The sequence below is a fragment of the Zerene cesonia genome, chromosome 28 (genome assembly GCF_012273895.1).
Source record: "Zerene cesonia ecotype Mississippi chromosome 28, Zerene_cesonia_1.1, whole genome shotgun sequence".
In the NCBI taxonomy this organism is placed as follows: Eukaryota; Metazoa; Arthropoda; class Insecta; order Lepidoptera; family Pieridae; genus Zerene; species Zerene cesonia.
In genome coordinates this window covers 2,307,755-2,325,299 of record NC_052129.1, presented here as the reverse complement: position 1 = coordinate 2,325,299, position 17,545 = coordinate 2,307,755, and the positions used below count along the sequence as shown (strand labels likewise).

General features: G+C 34.9%; 1 protein-coding gene across 7 annotated transcripts in view; it reads left to right on the top strand.

The window, feature by feature from the left end:
* LOC119837550 (ankyrin-3-like) overlaps positions 1-17,545 on the top strand; it is a 129,185-nt gene that overhangs the window by 48,100 nt on the left and 63,540 nt on the right. For 6 of the 7 annotated variants that reach the window (XR_005288154.1, XR_005288155.1, XM_038363159.1 and 3 more), the window contains exons 2-8: positions 10,199-10,306; positions 13,477-13,579; positions 14,167-14,360; positions 14,671-14,826; positions 15,419-15,620; positions 16,235-16,359; positions 17,124-17,270. Coding sequence is in view for 5 of the 7 variants with exons in the window: in XM_038363159.1 (XP_038219087.1) it covers positions 10,199-10,306; positions 13,477-13,579; positions 14,167-14,360; positions 14,671-14,826; positions 15,419-15,620; positions 16,235-16,359; positions 17,124-17,270 (1,035 nt within the window). In the remaining 2 variants the exon portion in view is untranslated. Of the gene's footprint in view, positions 1-6,956; positions 7,030-10,198; positions 10,307-13,476; positions 13,580-14,166; positions 14,361-14,670; positions 14,827-15,418; positions 15,621-16,234; positions 16,360-17,123; positions 17,271-17,545 lie in introns of those variants that run through there. The other variant, XM_038363161.1, reaches the window with a different exon arrangement.

Here is a 17,545-nt window from a genome sequence, read left to right as displayed (position 1 = left end):
GAGGCTAATACCTTACCTTGACATTGAAAATGAACAAATTATCATTGTTTTTATCATCTTATCAGTAATGATAAGAGTTACGTATTCTTACACAAGTTAATGTACTAAGGCGATAGTATTTCTAGATGTATAATAATAAGACTGATGGTTTTTGATTTCTAAAATTTACGTTTCTTTAGATGCTAACTAAAATTGTTTTAATAACAAAATAACGAGTCTAATTCTGCCCGTATAAAGGGATTAGATCTAATTTAAACTTATAAAGACACGACTATTAAAATTATATTTCATAATAATTGTTATTATTTACTGTTACCAAAAAATTAACTTATTATTCTCAAAGTCCTATCGTTCTATCACATAATTTAACACCTATGCGCGGTTGCTTTGATATTTTCTAGTGCCTTCTAGAATGTTATGAGCAATAATGTCGCTTGGAAATTCTCGAATATTATACAAAGGCGTTGGAATATATATCTTTGTTGCCTATAATCTAAAGTTGAATTAAAAGTATTAATGTTAAACTTATCTTTAACATAAATGTAGGTATGTCGGTGTTATTAACGTGGCACACACATAAGTTAAGGTGTTTTAAATACGTACAAATACGATGAATATGTAAAATCAGTAGTTATTTTTCATGTATGCGAAATCTTTTACTCAGTGTACAAATGCAAAGACACACAAAACCGTTGTTTCTTCAAGACCTCATCAGGATTTCGGGGTACAAAGCTTTGTTGTGGTGCGCCACCGAATGTTGTCTCGTATTTAGTATAAGAAGGAACACTTCACGTTGCTACAGCTTTATTATTCTAAGAGATTTTTTTTCTTAGAGCTGTCGTGATATATTGTATTGTGATGTTATTAAAATTGTACTCATCTGTTTCATATTCGTTTTCAATATTGTAAACGAAAGGCAGCATATAGTTAGTATTTTCAGATGTACACATAAAGCTTCCTGCATCATGCACACGTAGGTATTATATCGATTACAGATATAAAACGTACATTTAAATGATTTCCAGAGATTCGGAACAATGGCGAAAAATTGTTGTCATTAATTCCGCTGTGTATTCTTATTTGGTCTATATTTATTGCAGTTAAATTCTGTAGCAGGCATATCAGTTGTGTTCTGATGGATTCTATTTACGCAAACATACAATATGTTACACTATATTGAATACACGTATAAATATAGATAAGATTAAAATTAAAATTTTAAATCGGCGGTCTTATCGCTTATAAGAGATCTATGCCAGGCAGATGATCATGTTGTGCGACTTCATTTTACTGTTGGTATTCGTAATGGTCTCTCGTTCATTCGTCTTAATAAACTGTGTAGCCATCAAGAATTTAAAATTTACTAATTATACCTTTCTCTTCTCTTCGCAGAGCTTAGAATTTTATAGCTATGCTTATAAGAATTGCTAACATATTCCGTTCTTCCATATTCTTGATTCTCATCAATATATTCTCACCTGCGCCTCACTGCACTCATTGCAATATAATATACAAATGAAGGTGCATATGTGTAGTGGCAAATCTGGACCATAAAGCAACGATATATTGTGATATTTGAAGTGCATACTCTAAAATGCTTACGAGAATACGACTCACTATAGGTAGGTATATGTAGATATAAGCCTTTCTACTTCCCGCCATTGGATATCTGCAGGTGACAATTTATACTCTTGGGAAGTTAACTTGAACTAGCGGTGCACATCCACACCGGAAAATAAACGATATTTACCAAATTTAACCTTAACTCGATAAGAATAAGAGCGAATTCTCTTTTAGCATTATATAAAACAATCCCGCGCTTGTAATAGGAAAGCGGCTGCCTTTTCCGGCTATTCAATGTTTCTTAAATTATCGTAGCTAGTGATGTTAACACTTCAAAATATATTGTCAAGTTATGGTCATTAACCAAGGTTTTGTTATATTTTTAATATTAGTTATTGTTATCTATAAGATAATAATATCATTTGTAAGTATATTTAAGAGTGTCACAATGTTATTATGCTCGGGTAGAAGTCAGTAATTGATATATAAGTACGGGGATGCTATTAATATCTTATAAAGCTTACCTATCATAGTAGGTATATAATACCTATTGTACATTTCATATTTTTAATGTTATAACGATTGTACCATGTTTGATACATATAAAGTCAGGTCATATGCAGCTTTATCTGAAACCGGAGCGAGCGGACAGTAAACCATAATTCACACTAATCCATCTCTGACAGTCACTTCCCAGCCTGCTTCCATAAAACTTATAGGTTCCTACGTATTTCTAAGATTTACACCAATTGTCGTATTTATCCAATTGATATTGCCTTGACCTATGTGGTGGTTCAGATTGCGCGCGTGGGTGTGATAGAGTGATTACATCGATTTAATTTAATTCACTTGAACATGACTTTTCTAAATCATTGTCGAGGAAACCAGTTGTGATACGCTCGATTTGAGATGGTATGCGTGTTCGTTAATTGTCCGTGCAGACTGTAGACTTTGCGCTGATTTATGAATGAGTATTTGTATCAGTTTTGAGTTTAAGGGTACCTAAAGGGTGCCTTTTTGTTTATGTTAAAGCTTTTGCTGTATAGGTATGTTGGTTATCAGAACCACTACTTTTCGGATGCTATAAGGTACGTCAGAGTATTCGAAAAGGGTGCTATTGATTTAAATTTGTAGTTCTTAATGATAATTTAATGGATAGCAATATTGTATCTGTTAATAAATGCAGGTATTCGTGAAATATTTTTATCTTGCAAATAACTTTGATTTCGTCGAAAACTCCCTTGATTAAATCATATAATCCTATACTACTAATATAATGAATGCGAAAGTTCGTGAGGATGGATCTATTTTATGTGTAGTTTTTACTCTTTCACACAAAACTGCTGAACCGATTGCAATGAAATTTGATACGTAGATGGACAACTGGACACCTGGAATAACACAAAAGCAGCCGCGGGGCGCAGCTAGTAATATATAATAATTAACATAATTAATGAACGAAAGAATCTTTTGAATCTCTCACTAAACTTAATTCAAAGTTAATAAAATTGAAGAACTCTTCGATATCACTTCATAGAGAACCTACAATCTTGTTGAGCTACTTTTAATCTTTAAGAAAAAGTCGATCAATAATGTTGAATCGTGACGTAGCAACAGTCAAGTTCGCAACTGTCTAAGTACCGAATGGTAGATCTACGAAATAAGGGCCATGCGTTTCGGTGTAACGGTGTTTCGGTCGAGAGATTTCAATCTCGAATGGTTTATTATAAATTTGGACAGGTAAATTGTAGGGTTTTAATCCAGTTGTAAATCGATATAAATTGTCTGATGTGTTGTTGTATTTCATTGTTTTTTTTATGCGTTTGAACTTGTTTCAGTTAAACAGTTTCTGAACATTTTCTATGTAGATTTTTTTTTCGGAATTATTAGCCATGCATACAAACCTTCATTTTCATAAAATACCATAAAGTACCGAGCCTAAGCTTTCGTAAGCTCCCGCAATCTTTTGTTTTGAGGATAACTTAGAAAAGTTACTTAGAATATGTTATATTACATTGTTCTCAAATCTTAAATTAAACTGTCATTTCAACATACTCATAGTAGGTAAATCACCATATTTTAGTCACGATAGCACAAAATTTGCATGGTTATAATTAAAATCTTATCATCATTATTTATATCTCGATGAGAAAGTAAAAGGGGCACAGATTCAAAATGTGATTGATCCAGTCAATAAGTGCAATCGAAATATAGATTAGAGGCGTGATAAATTGCTAAGTAGAAATGAAGGCACGACTCCGTGCAGCAGACAAATAATTTTACTGTTATTACACAGGTTATCTAGACGCTGATGGCGATTGTGTTTTGACAGCTGACACCAATACACGTCCCCGAGTCTTGAGTTTGGTAGCAGGATTGTGTCTTCAAAAGCGAAAGGCTGATGAATTTCCTGGAAATAATGGATCAAAATATTATTAAAATAATGTACTATATATATATATATATGTCGTTTTTAAAGGCTTTTTAACATAAGCACTGTAGTCTTAATTCGTTTGAGAACATGTACCCTATCTGTAGAAGTCCGAGATAAGTGGCCAAAGATTATCTTGAAATCACTTGAAAACATATTGCTACAGATGCACGAGCTAAATCTCGTTATACGATAGATATAACACTATCTAGTTTGTATATCCTACTAATATTATAAATTCGAAAGTTTGTAAGGATGTGTGTGTGTTTGTTACTCTCTCTCGCAAAAACTGCTGAACCGATTGCAATGAAATTTGTTACGTAGACAGCTGGACAACTGGAATAACATATAGGCAAATTTTTATCCCGATATTCCAACGGGATACGGACTTAAGCGGGAGAAACTGCGAAGCGCAGCTAGTAATAACATAATGATGTATATAATTCATGAGACCAAAAACACAAACACGAAACGGCTTTGACCTTCTATTCATTTTAATTAATATGGAAAGCTTAAGCGTATTAAATGGGATTAAAGCTGTATGAAGGCTGTATGATTGTATAATCATTTAATATTCATAATAACAGGATAATTAAGAGAAAATTCAAAATTAATAGGTGCTCTACCATTTTACAACCAATGACTATCAACAGTACAATGCTTAAGAGTGTTAACATCAGCATATGTTTAAAGTTAATTTTGTGTTTGTTTGGAATTGCGGTACGCCCGGCTTCGCCTGTAGTATATATACTTACATATAACATATAGCAATCAGAATCATATCCAATGGTGTACGAATTTTTGAAATCGATCTAGTACTACTTGAGATAAACGCGTTCAATCATAGAAACTCTTCAGCAATATTCATTATATTTATTAATAGAGATCTTTTAATGAGTTAATTAATGATATGTACATAATTTTTTTTTTTTATTTTTATTTATTCGGTTCACAAAATAAAATTGACACAAATAGAACTGAAAACGTATAGAAAAATTATTACATTGCGGTCTGAATTCCTAAATTAGTGAGCACATCATGCATATTATAGCTACTTACACTAAGGATAACAAATTTTAAGTTTTAAATTAATAACGATTAGATAACACTCAAATTTTCGACCAACGCAGAGATAATCTCAGTTCTAGCTGAGATTCTCTAATCTGAGAAAATATCAAAGAAAATAATAGATAGGACAAAGTTATCTATGATATTACATACAATTTCACATTTCCCAAAATGCTAAGAAAAGCGTATCTTATAATGATCTACTAGAGATAATAAAACGTCGGCCAAAGCAATCATTTTCTTACTATATACAAGTTGATCGTTTATTGTGTAATAACGAACTGTCATTTCACGATGGACCTTCCGTATTATCACTGCATATGCGAAGTAGTTTGCATCTTACGGTACTTAATGCGGTGTGATAATGAAGCTCATTGCTTTTGTATCACAAGCTATTAATTCTATAGTCGGTTAGCGTGGAAAATTGGTAAATGTTTGAATCGTAGTCTAACTATCGTTGGAAGTGGAGTTTTAAAGTAATGTTTTGGGAACTAGGTTGGTGAGTCTCGATATAGCTATAAAGTTAAGTATAGTTCATCGGTTGATTAAGGCTGAATGAATATCTATACAAATATTTGTAGTATGTTTGTTTGTACGCGATGGTCTCGAGAGCTTGTTAGCTCAATTTGTGGATAGGATAACTCATTTATGAAACATGGTTTTAAGAATCATACGTATTTTGTTATTATAAGAATCATAAATACGACCAAAAGCATCGTAGTATATATGAAATAAGGTGTTAACTATGGGGGAAACATTACGTCTTAGAGATTTCTACACGAATGGAGCACAGGGAGTGTGAGTTATTAATAACTTAATTATTTGTCTTGATATTTGCGAAATATGTATCTTAGTCTAAACAAATAAAACTGAATCGCCAAATGTGACAGCGAAAACTCGAGAACGGCTCGACAGATTATGCTAAATCAGCTGCAACGTTTTTGTTAGGTCACAATGTTTTTATTATGGAGATAATAAACGTTGCGCGGGTTAAGTCGGGGCGGACCGTTGGTTATTAAATAAAAAAGACATAAGTCTAATAAAGAAGACATAAGTCAGCTAATTTCTGTATTAATAATTATCTGGCCAATATTTCACATTCGTTTCTTCGTATACGGCAGTTTGTAGTGGAACCCTCCCTACGTACGGATGCTCCGCAGTTGGTACTATTAGATGACCCTCCAGTTATGTAGATAATTGCATAAAATTTTAATCGAATGGCCAATGAAAATGCCGCACGCGGCCACTGAAAACGAGTGGCAAATTAATTTAGTGTTAATTGACTTAATTTAGTCTTTCAATGAACCGTGTACATTTTCAACTGGTTTTTTATTTTTGGGGTACTGGATAACTCCGTGGGTTTGATTTACGTAATTGTATCTGTGTTTCATGAGAAATTGTGGTCATTTGATGCCATTTTCGGGAGTGGTACCTCTGTCCCACTTCAGTGACCTTTTATGTATGAAACAATTATTTATTACTTATATTAATTAAGCATTATGAAATCTGTAGTGTTTTTCTAAAATGGTGGATAACAAACGTCACAGTGTTCTACTTCGTCTTAGTAGAATTACTGCGTACGTTCGAAGTGATACTCCGTTACGTTTGACCTAAGTATAATAAACGTCTGAAAAACAATGTTCATGAAAATAAATGTGAAAATTCAGAGAAAGAGAGATAAAAAAAACATTTATTTCAATGACAAAATTATGAAGCGAAGCGAACATAGACGTAAAAAATCACATTAAAAGAAGAAAAGCAACATTGATACGGTAAAGCGTCCTTGATAATGGCAGCTGACTCTGCTCAATCTATGCTGCAGTTGCGATATCCGTGTACAGAACTCGGACCTCTGGTGTACCACCGGCCGCTGGGCACCACAGCCTGTCGGCAGTGTGGCCATGGCGGTGTGGTGCGGCGCGCGTATACTACCACTCGAGAGACGTGTTTATTCCATCACGCTTGTGGTTTGTTGGATTTTGTGTGATTGTATATATATTTTGTGTGATTATATATTATAACATTGGCAGAATATACATAGTATAGGGATGGGGTATCGAATGGGAAATAATGTTGATTAATCGTGTATGGATTCGTGTTTACAATGGAATGGGAAAAATCGTGTTATATTTGATGCGGTTGTCTTTCATCTCATTTGACGCGATAAAATAGAATCGTTTGTAATGTGCCATAATAGTATCGGTAAAGAAATAATTTTACGGATCTCGTTTAATTATTATCAACCTAATGGGAAAGGTTTAGTTTTAGTTGAAGCAATTGTGTTGATGTTTTCAGTGGATGTGTTTCGTGATGGTTCTGTGGAAATTTATGAATTGTGTTTAATTGTGTGCGATGTGGATGATGTAAAAAGTGTATAAATTGTAATAGTATCTGTCTAAGTTTTCTTGGTGTGTGCTCAAGCGTATGATAATTCGATTATGCGTATATGTTTGAGTGGCTTCTTTTACAACATTCTTTTTAAATTATTATCATTAAAATAGATTTAAAGTTTTCTATCCATAATAAAGAGATAGTTGATAGAACAATACACTGCACAACATTTATACATACTAACATAAAAATAAGTAGACCCACTTAAAAATACATTTTCAGTTTTTTAGTAAAGCGAAACAAAGCAGACAGTTCTGTGGAAGTCACTCATTGAAAAAACAGCGTGTTTTAAATCACAGAAACAACTATTAACATAATGACCGATAAAAATCTTACCTACATAGTTAGATATTGCGATTCAATAAGACAATAATAGGATTCATTTTCATTAGTGATATAGTTTATGTTTTGTTGTATCTTAATCGTGTTTTGTAGTGGTTTTGTAGTATCTTATGAGTATTGAAGAATAATATAAAAATGTCATCTGTATAAAGCGAAAGCCGAGTTATTAAAACACATTTTTAAAATGGTTGGCTAATACGTTATTCGACGAATAAATGTTAAACGAGAATCGAAATCTCAGCCCTTAAATATGTAAAGGTTTTAAACGCAAATTCGAAATTCCCATAAACTGTGATATTAAAGCTATATTAAGTGTAAGCACTAAGCTAAAAATATCGTAGGTCCATTCAATTAAACAAACCAAGATACGAGCTCTCTCGCAAGTTGTCAGCGCTAACTAATTAGTCGGTGGACTATCTAACAGATAACTCGGAGGCTTCTTACTGATTTATCTTAGAAATTGCGATGCTTGCTCGATTTATTGCTAGATATTAACTATTACGCTTCTATTGCTTTGTACGTATTTCAATCAGTTTATCTAAAGCTAAATCTACACTAACATAAACAGAAAAGAATTTTTTGTTTTTGTATGTAAAAAAAAGAAATTTAACGATATACTCTCTTACTACTTACTCTTACTACGATATACTCTCTTATCTACCCTGTATAAGAATAATCAAATCAAAATCAAATCAAACTCATTTTTGAAAAAGCTCATAATATGATCGTTTTCATATATTTCATAGATTGAAACTTATACATTGCTTGCATTGTATGAGCCCCATTTTGTACTAAGCGAGCGGTCACGCATTATATGCGCTTTTTGGGATTCAGTCGCGAGTGTGGAGTTTAATGGAGTTAAATATTGGGAAAAAAGCGGCGACATATTAATCAAATCAGCAACCATTTCTTTTCAAAGCTCTTGTACTCTGTGATGAGGAGCCAACACAGCATACATCCTTACATATACCATTTGCTATTTACTATTGAGAAGTAGCTAATATAGGTAGATAGACGTTATAGGTATTATTGGCTTTATGATAGTTAAAAAGGTTGTATCCTTGTACCTATGGATATTTATATGATTACATCCCGCTGCCGGTTTTTGTAACCATTTTACAAATAAAGCTCTGTGCTTTTTTACTATAGCATAGCGGAAGTAAATATGCAACGTTTAAGCCTGAGAGCATAACTTCAGGAGAAGAAATTTATTTCCCAGTTAGTGATGATATTGCTATTTCTAGCATACAACTACCACACGCTACCATGAGAATGAATTACGTTAGACGTTATTTTTTATACAATTAAATGCAATTTGTTATGCAGTATGAACAGTGGAGTTGCGTATTAATAAGCCGGCATCGAGCAAAGCGTTCCCTTCTTGCGTACCGTGAAAGTTATAACCGTGGCAATTTAAATAGTACTTAATTATTGATGAGATGTACGTCGCTGATTTCGTTATTGATTGTGTATTTAAGAGCTTGGTTATTTTTGCATTCAGCGTTTACTTTTTTGTAATTTTTATTATAATTTGTTTTTTTTTTGGAGGGTTGTTTGGTTAATTAGTAATGAAATAATGGTTAATGTAAAGTAAAAGGTTGCAAGTATGTATGGTTGTATGTTTGTTACTCTTTCTCGTGAAAATCTCTGAACGGATTTAGATGATACTTGGCACTCATGTAGCTTATGTACCAAATTAGCAAGAGAAATACTTTTGCCCGCGGGCTATTCTAACCTCAAGTCTAATATTTGGTTCCCGTCCCGGAAGGGAAGGGAAGGGGAAGTTGCTTTCGTTTGATATGTATGCTTTTGATATATCGTCAATTAATTTATATTCTTCTAGTCTAAATGAATATCGATGTTTTTACGTTTGTATACCGATTTTTAAACGTCTTATAATTAAACACTGCGTCATTGCACCGGTAGGGTCGGCAAAAAAAAACGTAACAAAATCACTTAGTTCTGAACAAGATCGTGCGAACCAAAAAAGGTTATTGGAAACGGCCGTGACAATGTCGATCACGATTGAAATGTAAACGAACTATGCGCAGGAGTGCGGATTATTTGAGCGTTAGCTTTTTGCGTTTTTGGAAATCTCTTTGCGGATAACTGCGGATGATCATGTGTATTATAATAGGTTCTTTACGATTGTGTAAATGTTACAGTCTTGTAGGTTTGTTTTGTAACAGTCGTATTATCATCTCCATCCACTCATATATTTTGTTCAATCTGCAGGGGCACAGGTTTTTTATGAAAGATATAAAATTCGTGGGTCGTTTTTGAAAATAGTCCTAGGCACAACGAAGTGTCCAGAGCAGGGCGTCCATGTATAAATTGTTAAATCATGCTTACAATGCTTGTCAGGTTTTTCTAATGATGTTTTTTTTATTTTTTTGTCCACAGATAGATCCAAACACAGCGTTTCTGCGGGCGGCGCGCGCGGGCCAGTTGGACACAGTCGTCGATCTGTTGGATTCGGGGGCCGTTAAAGATATAAACACATGTAACTCAGTGAGTACCGACACACTCCTGAATGGAATGTACTAATTAATTTTTCTAACATTACATAGAAATTAAGACAGACATTGATGTCACATTATATATTATACTAGCTGCGCCCTGCGGTTTCACCCGCGTAAGTCCGTATCCCGTAGGGATATCGGGATGAATAGTTGCTTATATGTTATTCCAGTTGTCCAGCTGCCTACGTACCAAATATCATTGCAATCGGTTTAGCAGTTTTTGCGTGAAGGAGCAACAAACACACATATCCTTACAAACTTACGCATTTATAATATTAGTAGGAGTAGGATTATACAAATACAAGCAAAAACAAAAAAAAAACAAAGATTGATATTTGAATAATTTATAAAACATTAAATACATATAAAGTGATGTTAAACATTGTTCCCTATTAATGCATACGCAATGCGATGTTTGAGCTGGATTCAGGTCACCTAGGTTATAACAGCTGCTCTATGTACAATGCAATACTACTGTATTAGTATAACGCTACCGCGTTACAGGCATCCCATTTGGAGGCTTCATTTATTCAAACTAATTGAAATATATATCTACATACACATAATTTTAACTTATATTTGTATTACAAACACTTATATTATTAAAGAATGAGAGAAAGAAAGATGTAGGTATGTTTGTTAGTCTTTCACGCAAAATCAGCTGGTTGTACACCTTTAATAAGGTTACCACGCGAGTGAATCCGCGGGCTCTAACTAATGTGATATATGTGTATATTTTATACATTAGGGTAATGATGTTTATTATGATTTCACACAAAATTTGATGGACCGATTTCAACAATTCTACACCATTAGAAAGCACCTTCAGTTAGTTACAATTTCTTAATAAAGTTATTGCAATAATTGAGTTGAAATTATAAATTTAATGTGCCTGTTGGAAAATGATGAATAGGTTAATTTTTCCCGTCCCATTTTATATGCTGAGCTACAAGACTCGATTTCGTATTTCCTATTTTTCATATAAAATAGTTAATTATTTGTTTGTAAAAGATTAACCGGGCCGATAAAACATCCGTGGCGTGCCTCAATAGAGATGGTATCTGTTCTTTGTTGCAATGCATTTGTGCTAATGTTGTTTTGTTTGATTTATGATAGCGGTGTAAATATATGATTTACTAGCTGCGCCCTGCGGTTTCACCCGCGTTAGTCCGTATCCCGTAAGAATATCGGGATAAAAAGTTGCCTATATGTTAATCCAGTTGTCCATCTACCTACGTACCAAATTTCTTTGCAATCGGTTCAGTAGTTTTTGCGTGAAAGAGCAACAAACACACACACATCCTTACAAACTTTCGCATTTATAATATTAGTAGGATTTGGAAATGTATATCACTAGATGAGAGAGAAATGGAGAGTTTATATGAGTGGGATATAATGTTTTTATACGTACGAAGTTGGTATGTACATACCTAGAATATTATAGCGTAAAAAAAATTAGGCATGGTTTATAATTTTCCGTTTTTTGTACGTTTTTATGTAATTTCATGGCGCTATTTGATTATGCTTCGTATGTAAATGTATATAAGGGACACTTCCCTTAATACCACTGTATTTAACTAATTTTTCCAAAAAATTACGTAATTCCAAAGCTTTTGATGGATATTTCTCGAAACATCGAACACAATTGACGTAAATCTTTTGTATTTCTGTCACAATGAAATTAATTCACGATAAACGAAATAAACAATAATGGTTACATTCGATTGTTTAAAATATTGCATTATCACGTTATTATTGAAATAATACGTGTACCATAATATGGTACTTATTGTCAGAGGTCAAGACTCACTTTAGGTCATTGCGCCACTCTAGTAAGTATACCACAATGAATTCCCAGCTGCCATTTCTTTTTTAATTATTTTTTCTTGTTTACAATAGTTTATGCTAATTTTTCTTAAAATAATAAATTTAACAAACACAACTTCCGTACTATACATATGCTTAGTATATTTCACTGTCATGTACAATGAATCTTGGAGTCATATAAGAAATAGTCTAAATAACAAACCACCTTACTTTTTATTTAATTTATATAATACAGGCGCAAATATTAGTGACTAGTCAGCAATACTGAGTAGGTATACAATGCAAAACGGCCTCATTGGTGCAGTGGTTAACGCGTGAGCGTAGAACCGAGGGGTCCTGGGTTCAATACCCGGTGGGGACGGACACAGAAGGCTAATCACCTACTTGTCCCTAAAGAAAAATCGATCAGTGAAACAGATGTACAAAATCTGCCCCATACTGGGGTATGGGGCAGATTTTGTACATCTACCACACGGGAATTCACTTTTTTATGCAATGCAAAAACTCAAAACCCATAACGTATTGCAGGCGTGATTAATAGAGAAAAGGGACACCCAGTATTGTGATTAATGGCAAACGCCTGTCCTTGGATAAAATTACGTGTTCCGTCCAACGTAATGACGGCTAGATCCTCTTACCCGTTCTATATATAACTGTACGGTCGCAAACACGATCAAGGAAAAGGGTGAAGCGATTGGGAAACGGGTACTCATATGTTTAGTCAATTTTGAAAGTGGTGAAAGGCCGAAATTGGTAGGAGGTTTGCGGCAGCAGGGGAACTGAAAACCATCAATACAAGTTGATGTCGATGTGCATAGGACGTACTCTTTTGTAGATGCCGAGAGCGCGTGGAAAAATTACATAGATTATATTATATGTCATCTAGCGCCATCTCTTTCCCACACTGGAATTAGTACTGCTTTAAGACGTCATTGTAACCTCCCAATTCTTACTTAAAAAGTGAAGAAATCATTTATCTATGCAATTTTTTGGAAGTATGATTTAGTTTCAAATACAGATAAGTAGGTACATCTTTATATTATTGAAATAAAACTGCCTATTTTCTTAATTTTTAGCTGACTTTCCTGTAAACGAATGAGATGACTCATATGTACTATATTTGATAGGAAATTATTATTATATTTTCAACCCGTTTTAGAATGGTACCTAGTAAGGTACTGCGAAGAGCCCCGGGAACATCGGTGACTTTTTTATAGAAAATGTTAAATTGTAAGAGCAAATACTGCCTCTCCCGAAATTTAGGATGCAAGATGAATCGGCGACAGTGTTTAGTGCATTACGATTGATTCAATTCATCTCTGTTCATTTCAGAATGGATTAAACGCTCTACATTTAGCCGCTAAAGATGGACACATTTCAGTAGTAGAGGAGCTACTGAAACGCGGTGCTACCGTCGACGCATCGACCAAGAAAGGTAATACTGTTCAACGAATAAATAATATCATTATGTATCATTGTGTGTCAGATTATGTGAACATAAATAAATAAATTAATTTGCCTCCGTTGTCTAGTTGCCTTGCATAGTTACCGTTTCCTTGAGATTCCCAGGACAAAACCTATTCAATGTTCTTTCTCGGGTCTTAAACTATGTTTGTACCAAATTTCATTCATACCGGTTTAGTGGTTTAAGCGTGAATATGAGACAGACTGACAGTCAGACAGATAGAGGTATTTTTGCATTCATAATGTTAGTAGGGTTTTTACATTTACAAAAGCTCATTAACTATTCAACATAAGATTATAATATGTATTATATAAAACATATACAATATACAATTCAACCATAAAAATTAAATTATAATATATTTATTAAAATTAAGTTTAAATTTCGAATAGGTTTAAAGGTTTAATCTTGTGTTATGTAATGTTTATGTTTTATGCAATTTTTTGTGATATATCATTATTTAATTCGTATTGGAATCTATTGTGAGAGGATTTCTCACAATTTCGAATCAACAAACACGTATAACTATATTAATCGGAATTTTTACATACTTGCAGGCAACACAGCCCTCCACATAGCATGCCTAGCCGGGCAGGAGTCGGTGGCGCGAGCCCTGCTCGCGGCCGGCGCGAAAGCAGATGCACAGTCGGCGGCGGGTTTCACGCCACTGTACATGGCGGCGCAGGAGAACCACGCGGGCTGCGTGAAGATGCTACTAGCGGCTGGCGCCAGCCAGACCCTTGCCACCGAGGTATGCTAGATACATCTCAGCTGATATGTTTTTGATTTAAACGTGCTTTGTATCGCTACAGCCTAATAACAGTAGCATATATTTCCTAGACTCTTAGGTGACTCATATATCCTTTTAATTTCAACAATATTTTTCTTCTTTTAGTATCACGGATTCATAAATATTGTGGTTGAATTAAAGAGTTTTGTATATGTGCTTGGTTAAAATACCTGTTTTACCATTGCTTAAATGAATGTTCCGAAAAATGATCAATATGTTTGTTTATCTATATACCTTAAATATGCAATATATTTATTCGATCTTTTTCCAGGATGGTTTCACACCGCTAGCAGTGGCCATGCAACAGGGACACGACCGAGTGGTTGCAGAGCTCCTAGAGTCAGACACACGCGGAAAAGTGCGGCTACCTGCATTACACATTGCCGCCAAGAAAAACGATGTTAAGGCAGCTACATTATTATTAGAGGTGCGTAGTTTTAATAAATATATATATGTTTTCTAGGAAAATTAAATAGGAAGCAACTTGAGGAGATTACAATTATTTTTAACTTATATGTATAGGACGTGAAAAAAATATTTTTAATTACTTTTTCAATCGACTTCATAAAGGGCAAAGGTTATCAATCCCACGATATTTTTTTTTATTTTTTGGCTTTGGTTAGCTTTGTCTACAAACGTTTGAATCCATGTAAGTACGTTAAAATTACAGAGATAAATACGACTTCCTTAAAAACAACTACAACTAATCGCAAGCCAGAGCTTAACGAAGTTCCATTTATTTTATTAATTTCCCAAATTCGGAACCGCTAGTTTACTTAATTTATTGAACAGACGAACATTTATTTTGCTTTCTCAATAAAAGATTTTATTTTAAATGTATAATAATAATACGGGCATGTTTACCGCAACTCGACATCTTGCGCCTATTTTGCGTGCAAAGAAAGGGAGGGGATAGCCAGTCAAAGCTGAAACCCATTCCTCCATGAAGCTAAGCAGTTTGTGTGGGCTGCCGAAAACGTCAGGGAGAGTATATTTATGTATTAATATCCCAATTTCAGAACGAGCACAACCCGGACGCGTGCTCCAAGTCCGGCTTCACGCCGCTGCACATAGCGGCGCACTACGGCAACGTGGGCGTGGCCAGAGCGCTGCTGTCCGCCGGCGCGGACGCGGGCCGGGCGGCCAAGCACAACATCACGCCGCTGCACGTGGCCAGCAAGTGGGGGCAGCTGGCCATGGTCGACCTGCTGGTGGAGAACGGTGAGTTACGCATGGTATTTTTTGTCATAGGGGGAACTGAGCTGGTGTTTCGCCTGATGGTAAGTGATCACCACCGCCTATGAACAGTCGCAGCGCTGCCCTATTTTAAGGGGTAAGGGAAAAGGAAAGGATTGACGACTGGAAAGAAGGAATAGATTGGGACGGGAGAAGAAAAGGAAATAGGCCTCCGGTTCCCCCACTCACCGTAGGAAACAGCGACATGCCACTAGTTCACGCCGGTTTTCTGTGGGGTTCAAACTCTCAACTCAAACATTTATTTATTCAATTAGAAAAACACTTTTGTATCGTCATTACACAGTTGTAACATTTACCACCGGTTCGGAAAGAAGTTTCTGCAGAAAAGAGCTGGCAAGAAAGTCTGTAGTATATATCGAAGTATATTTTAAATTCTTGTGTCACAATGTTAGTTTCCACACCCTTCCAAAACGACTGTGCCGACTCTCATGAAACTGTGTGCGCATGTCGGATAGGTCTAATAATCGGCCAACATAAATTTTTCATACCCCTTAATGATAAGAGTAAGGTAGGACAGCGTTAGCTGAGTCAGCTGGTATCTAAATAAGAAACTCTGTATGTATCAATTAAAATTACAGGTGCAAACATAGCGGCAGTGACGAGGGACGGTCTGACGCCATTGCACTGCGCGGCGCGATCCGGCCACAGCAATGTGGTGGCCAGGTTGTTGCAGCATGGCGCACCGATTACTAGCAAAACTAAGGTAATATCGGAATTGTGTCTAAGAGTAGCATTTGCCCGCGTTAAAATTCGGAGTATTTAAATAGATGTTATTATACATATAAACCTTCCTCTTGAATCACTCTATTTAATTAAAAAAAAAACATGAAAATAGTTTAAAGATTAAAGCATGCATAGGGACAAAATGTTTTATACTATATAGTCATTATTACATAGTACAAATTGTGAAAACACATGAGACAGTCTCCTTGTGACCACATTGTAAAGTGATGATTAAATCGCGTGTATAATCCTAAAAAGTTTTAACGTTCTAAAAATATATACTCAATGATAAATGACTATGCATCTATTCATGAATATCTATACTAAAGAAGTTTAAGTTACCTTCAGAGTTTTAAATCAAGGGTGTAACATTAGGATTTTTCGTACATACTCCTTACATACAATCTTTTATGAAGGGACAGCTTAGAATTGTGTTCTGTCTAACACTATTTTAAATACTAGTAGTATTTATAGCGTCCATACAGTTTTAAGGATTCTTCGGAGTTTGTTCGAAGGTTTTTCTCTGTGTTCTTTGCTATGGATGTGGAAGTATCCTCAATGTTTAGTTTAGATAATTGCTATATGAATTTCCTTTTATAAAGCTTATCACTAATCTTATGCCCTCCATTTTAAAATAAGCCCAGTATTCATTACTGATCAACTGTTTGACAACAAATCTGTACCATGACACCGGAGGGTTTGCTCCAAATGCAATTTGCTCAAGGATGAAATGGATGTTTCCAGAACGGTCTCACCCCCCTCCACATGTCGGTGCAAGGTGAGCACGTGGAAACGGCGAAGGTGCTACTCACAGAGGGCGCCCCCATCGATGACGTCACCGTGGATTACCTGACAGCGCTGCACGTGGCGGCGCACTGCGGACACGTTAGGGTATGTAGCCCTGCAATATTGATTATGTCTAAAACTGTAGCTAGCTAGTAACTTAAACTTTGTTCCCATTTTCTACACTTATATTATAAAGGGGAAGAATTTGTATTTATGTTTGTTTGTTTGTAATGGATAAACTCAAAAACTACTTGACTGATTTAAAAAATTCTTTCACCATTAGAAAGCTGCAACTTCGAATGACATCTATATACCTAGTCTTGCCATAAATATTGTAATAAAGAAAAAAGAAAATTGTTAACTGCAAATAACATTTATTA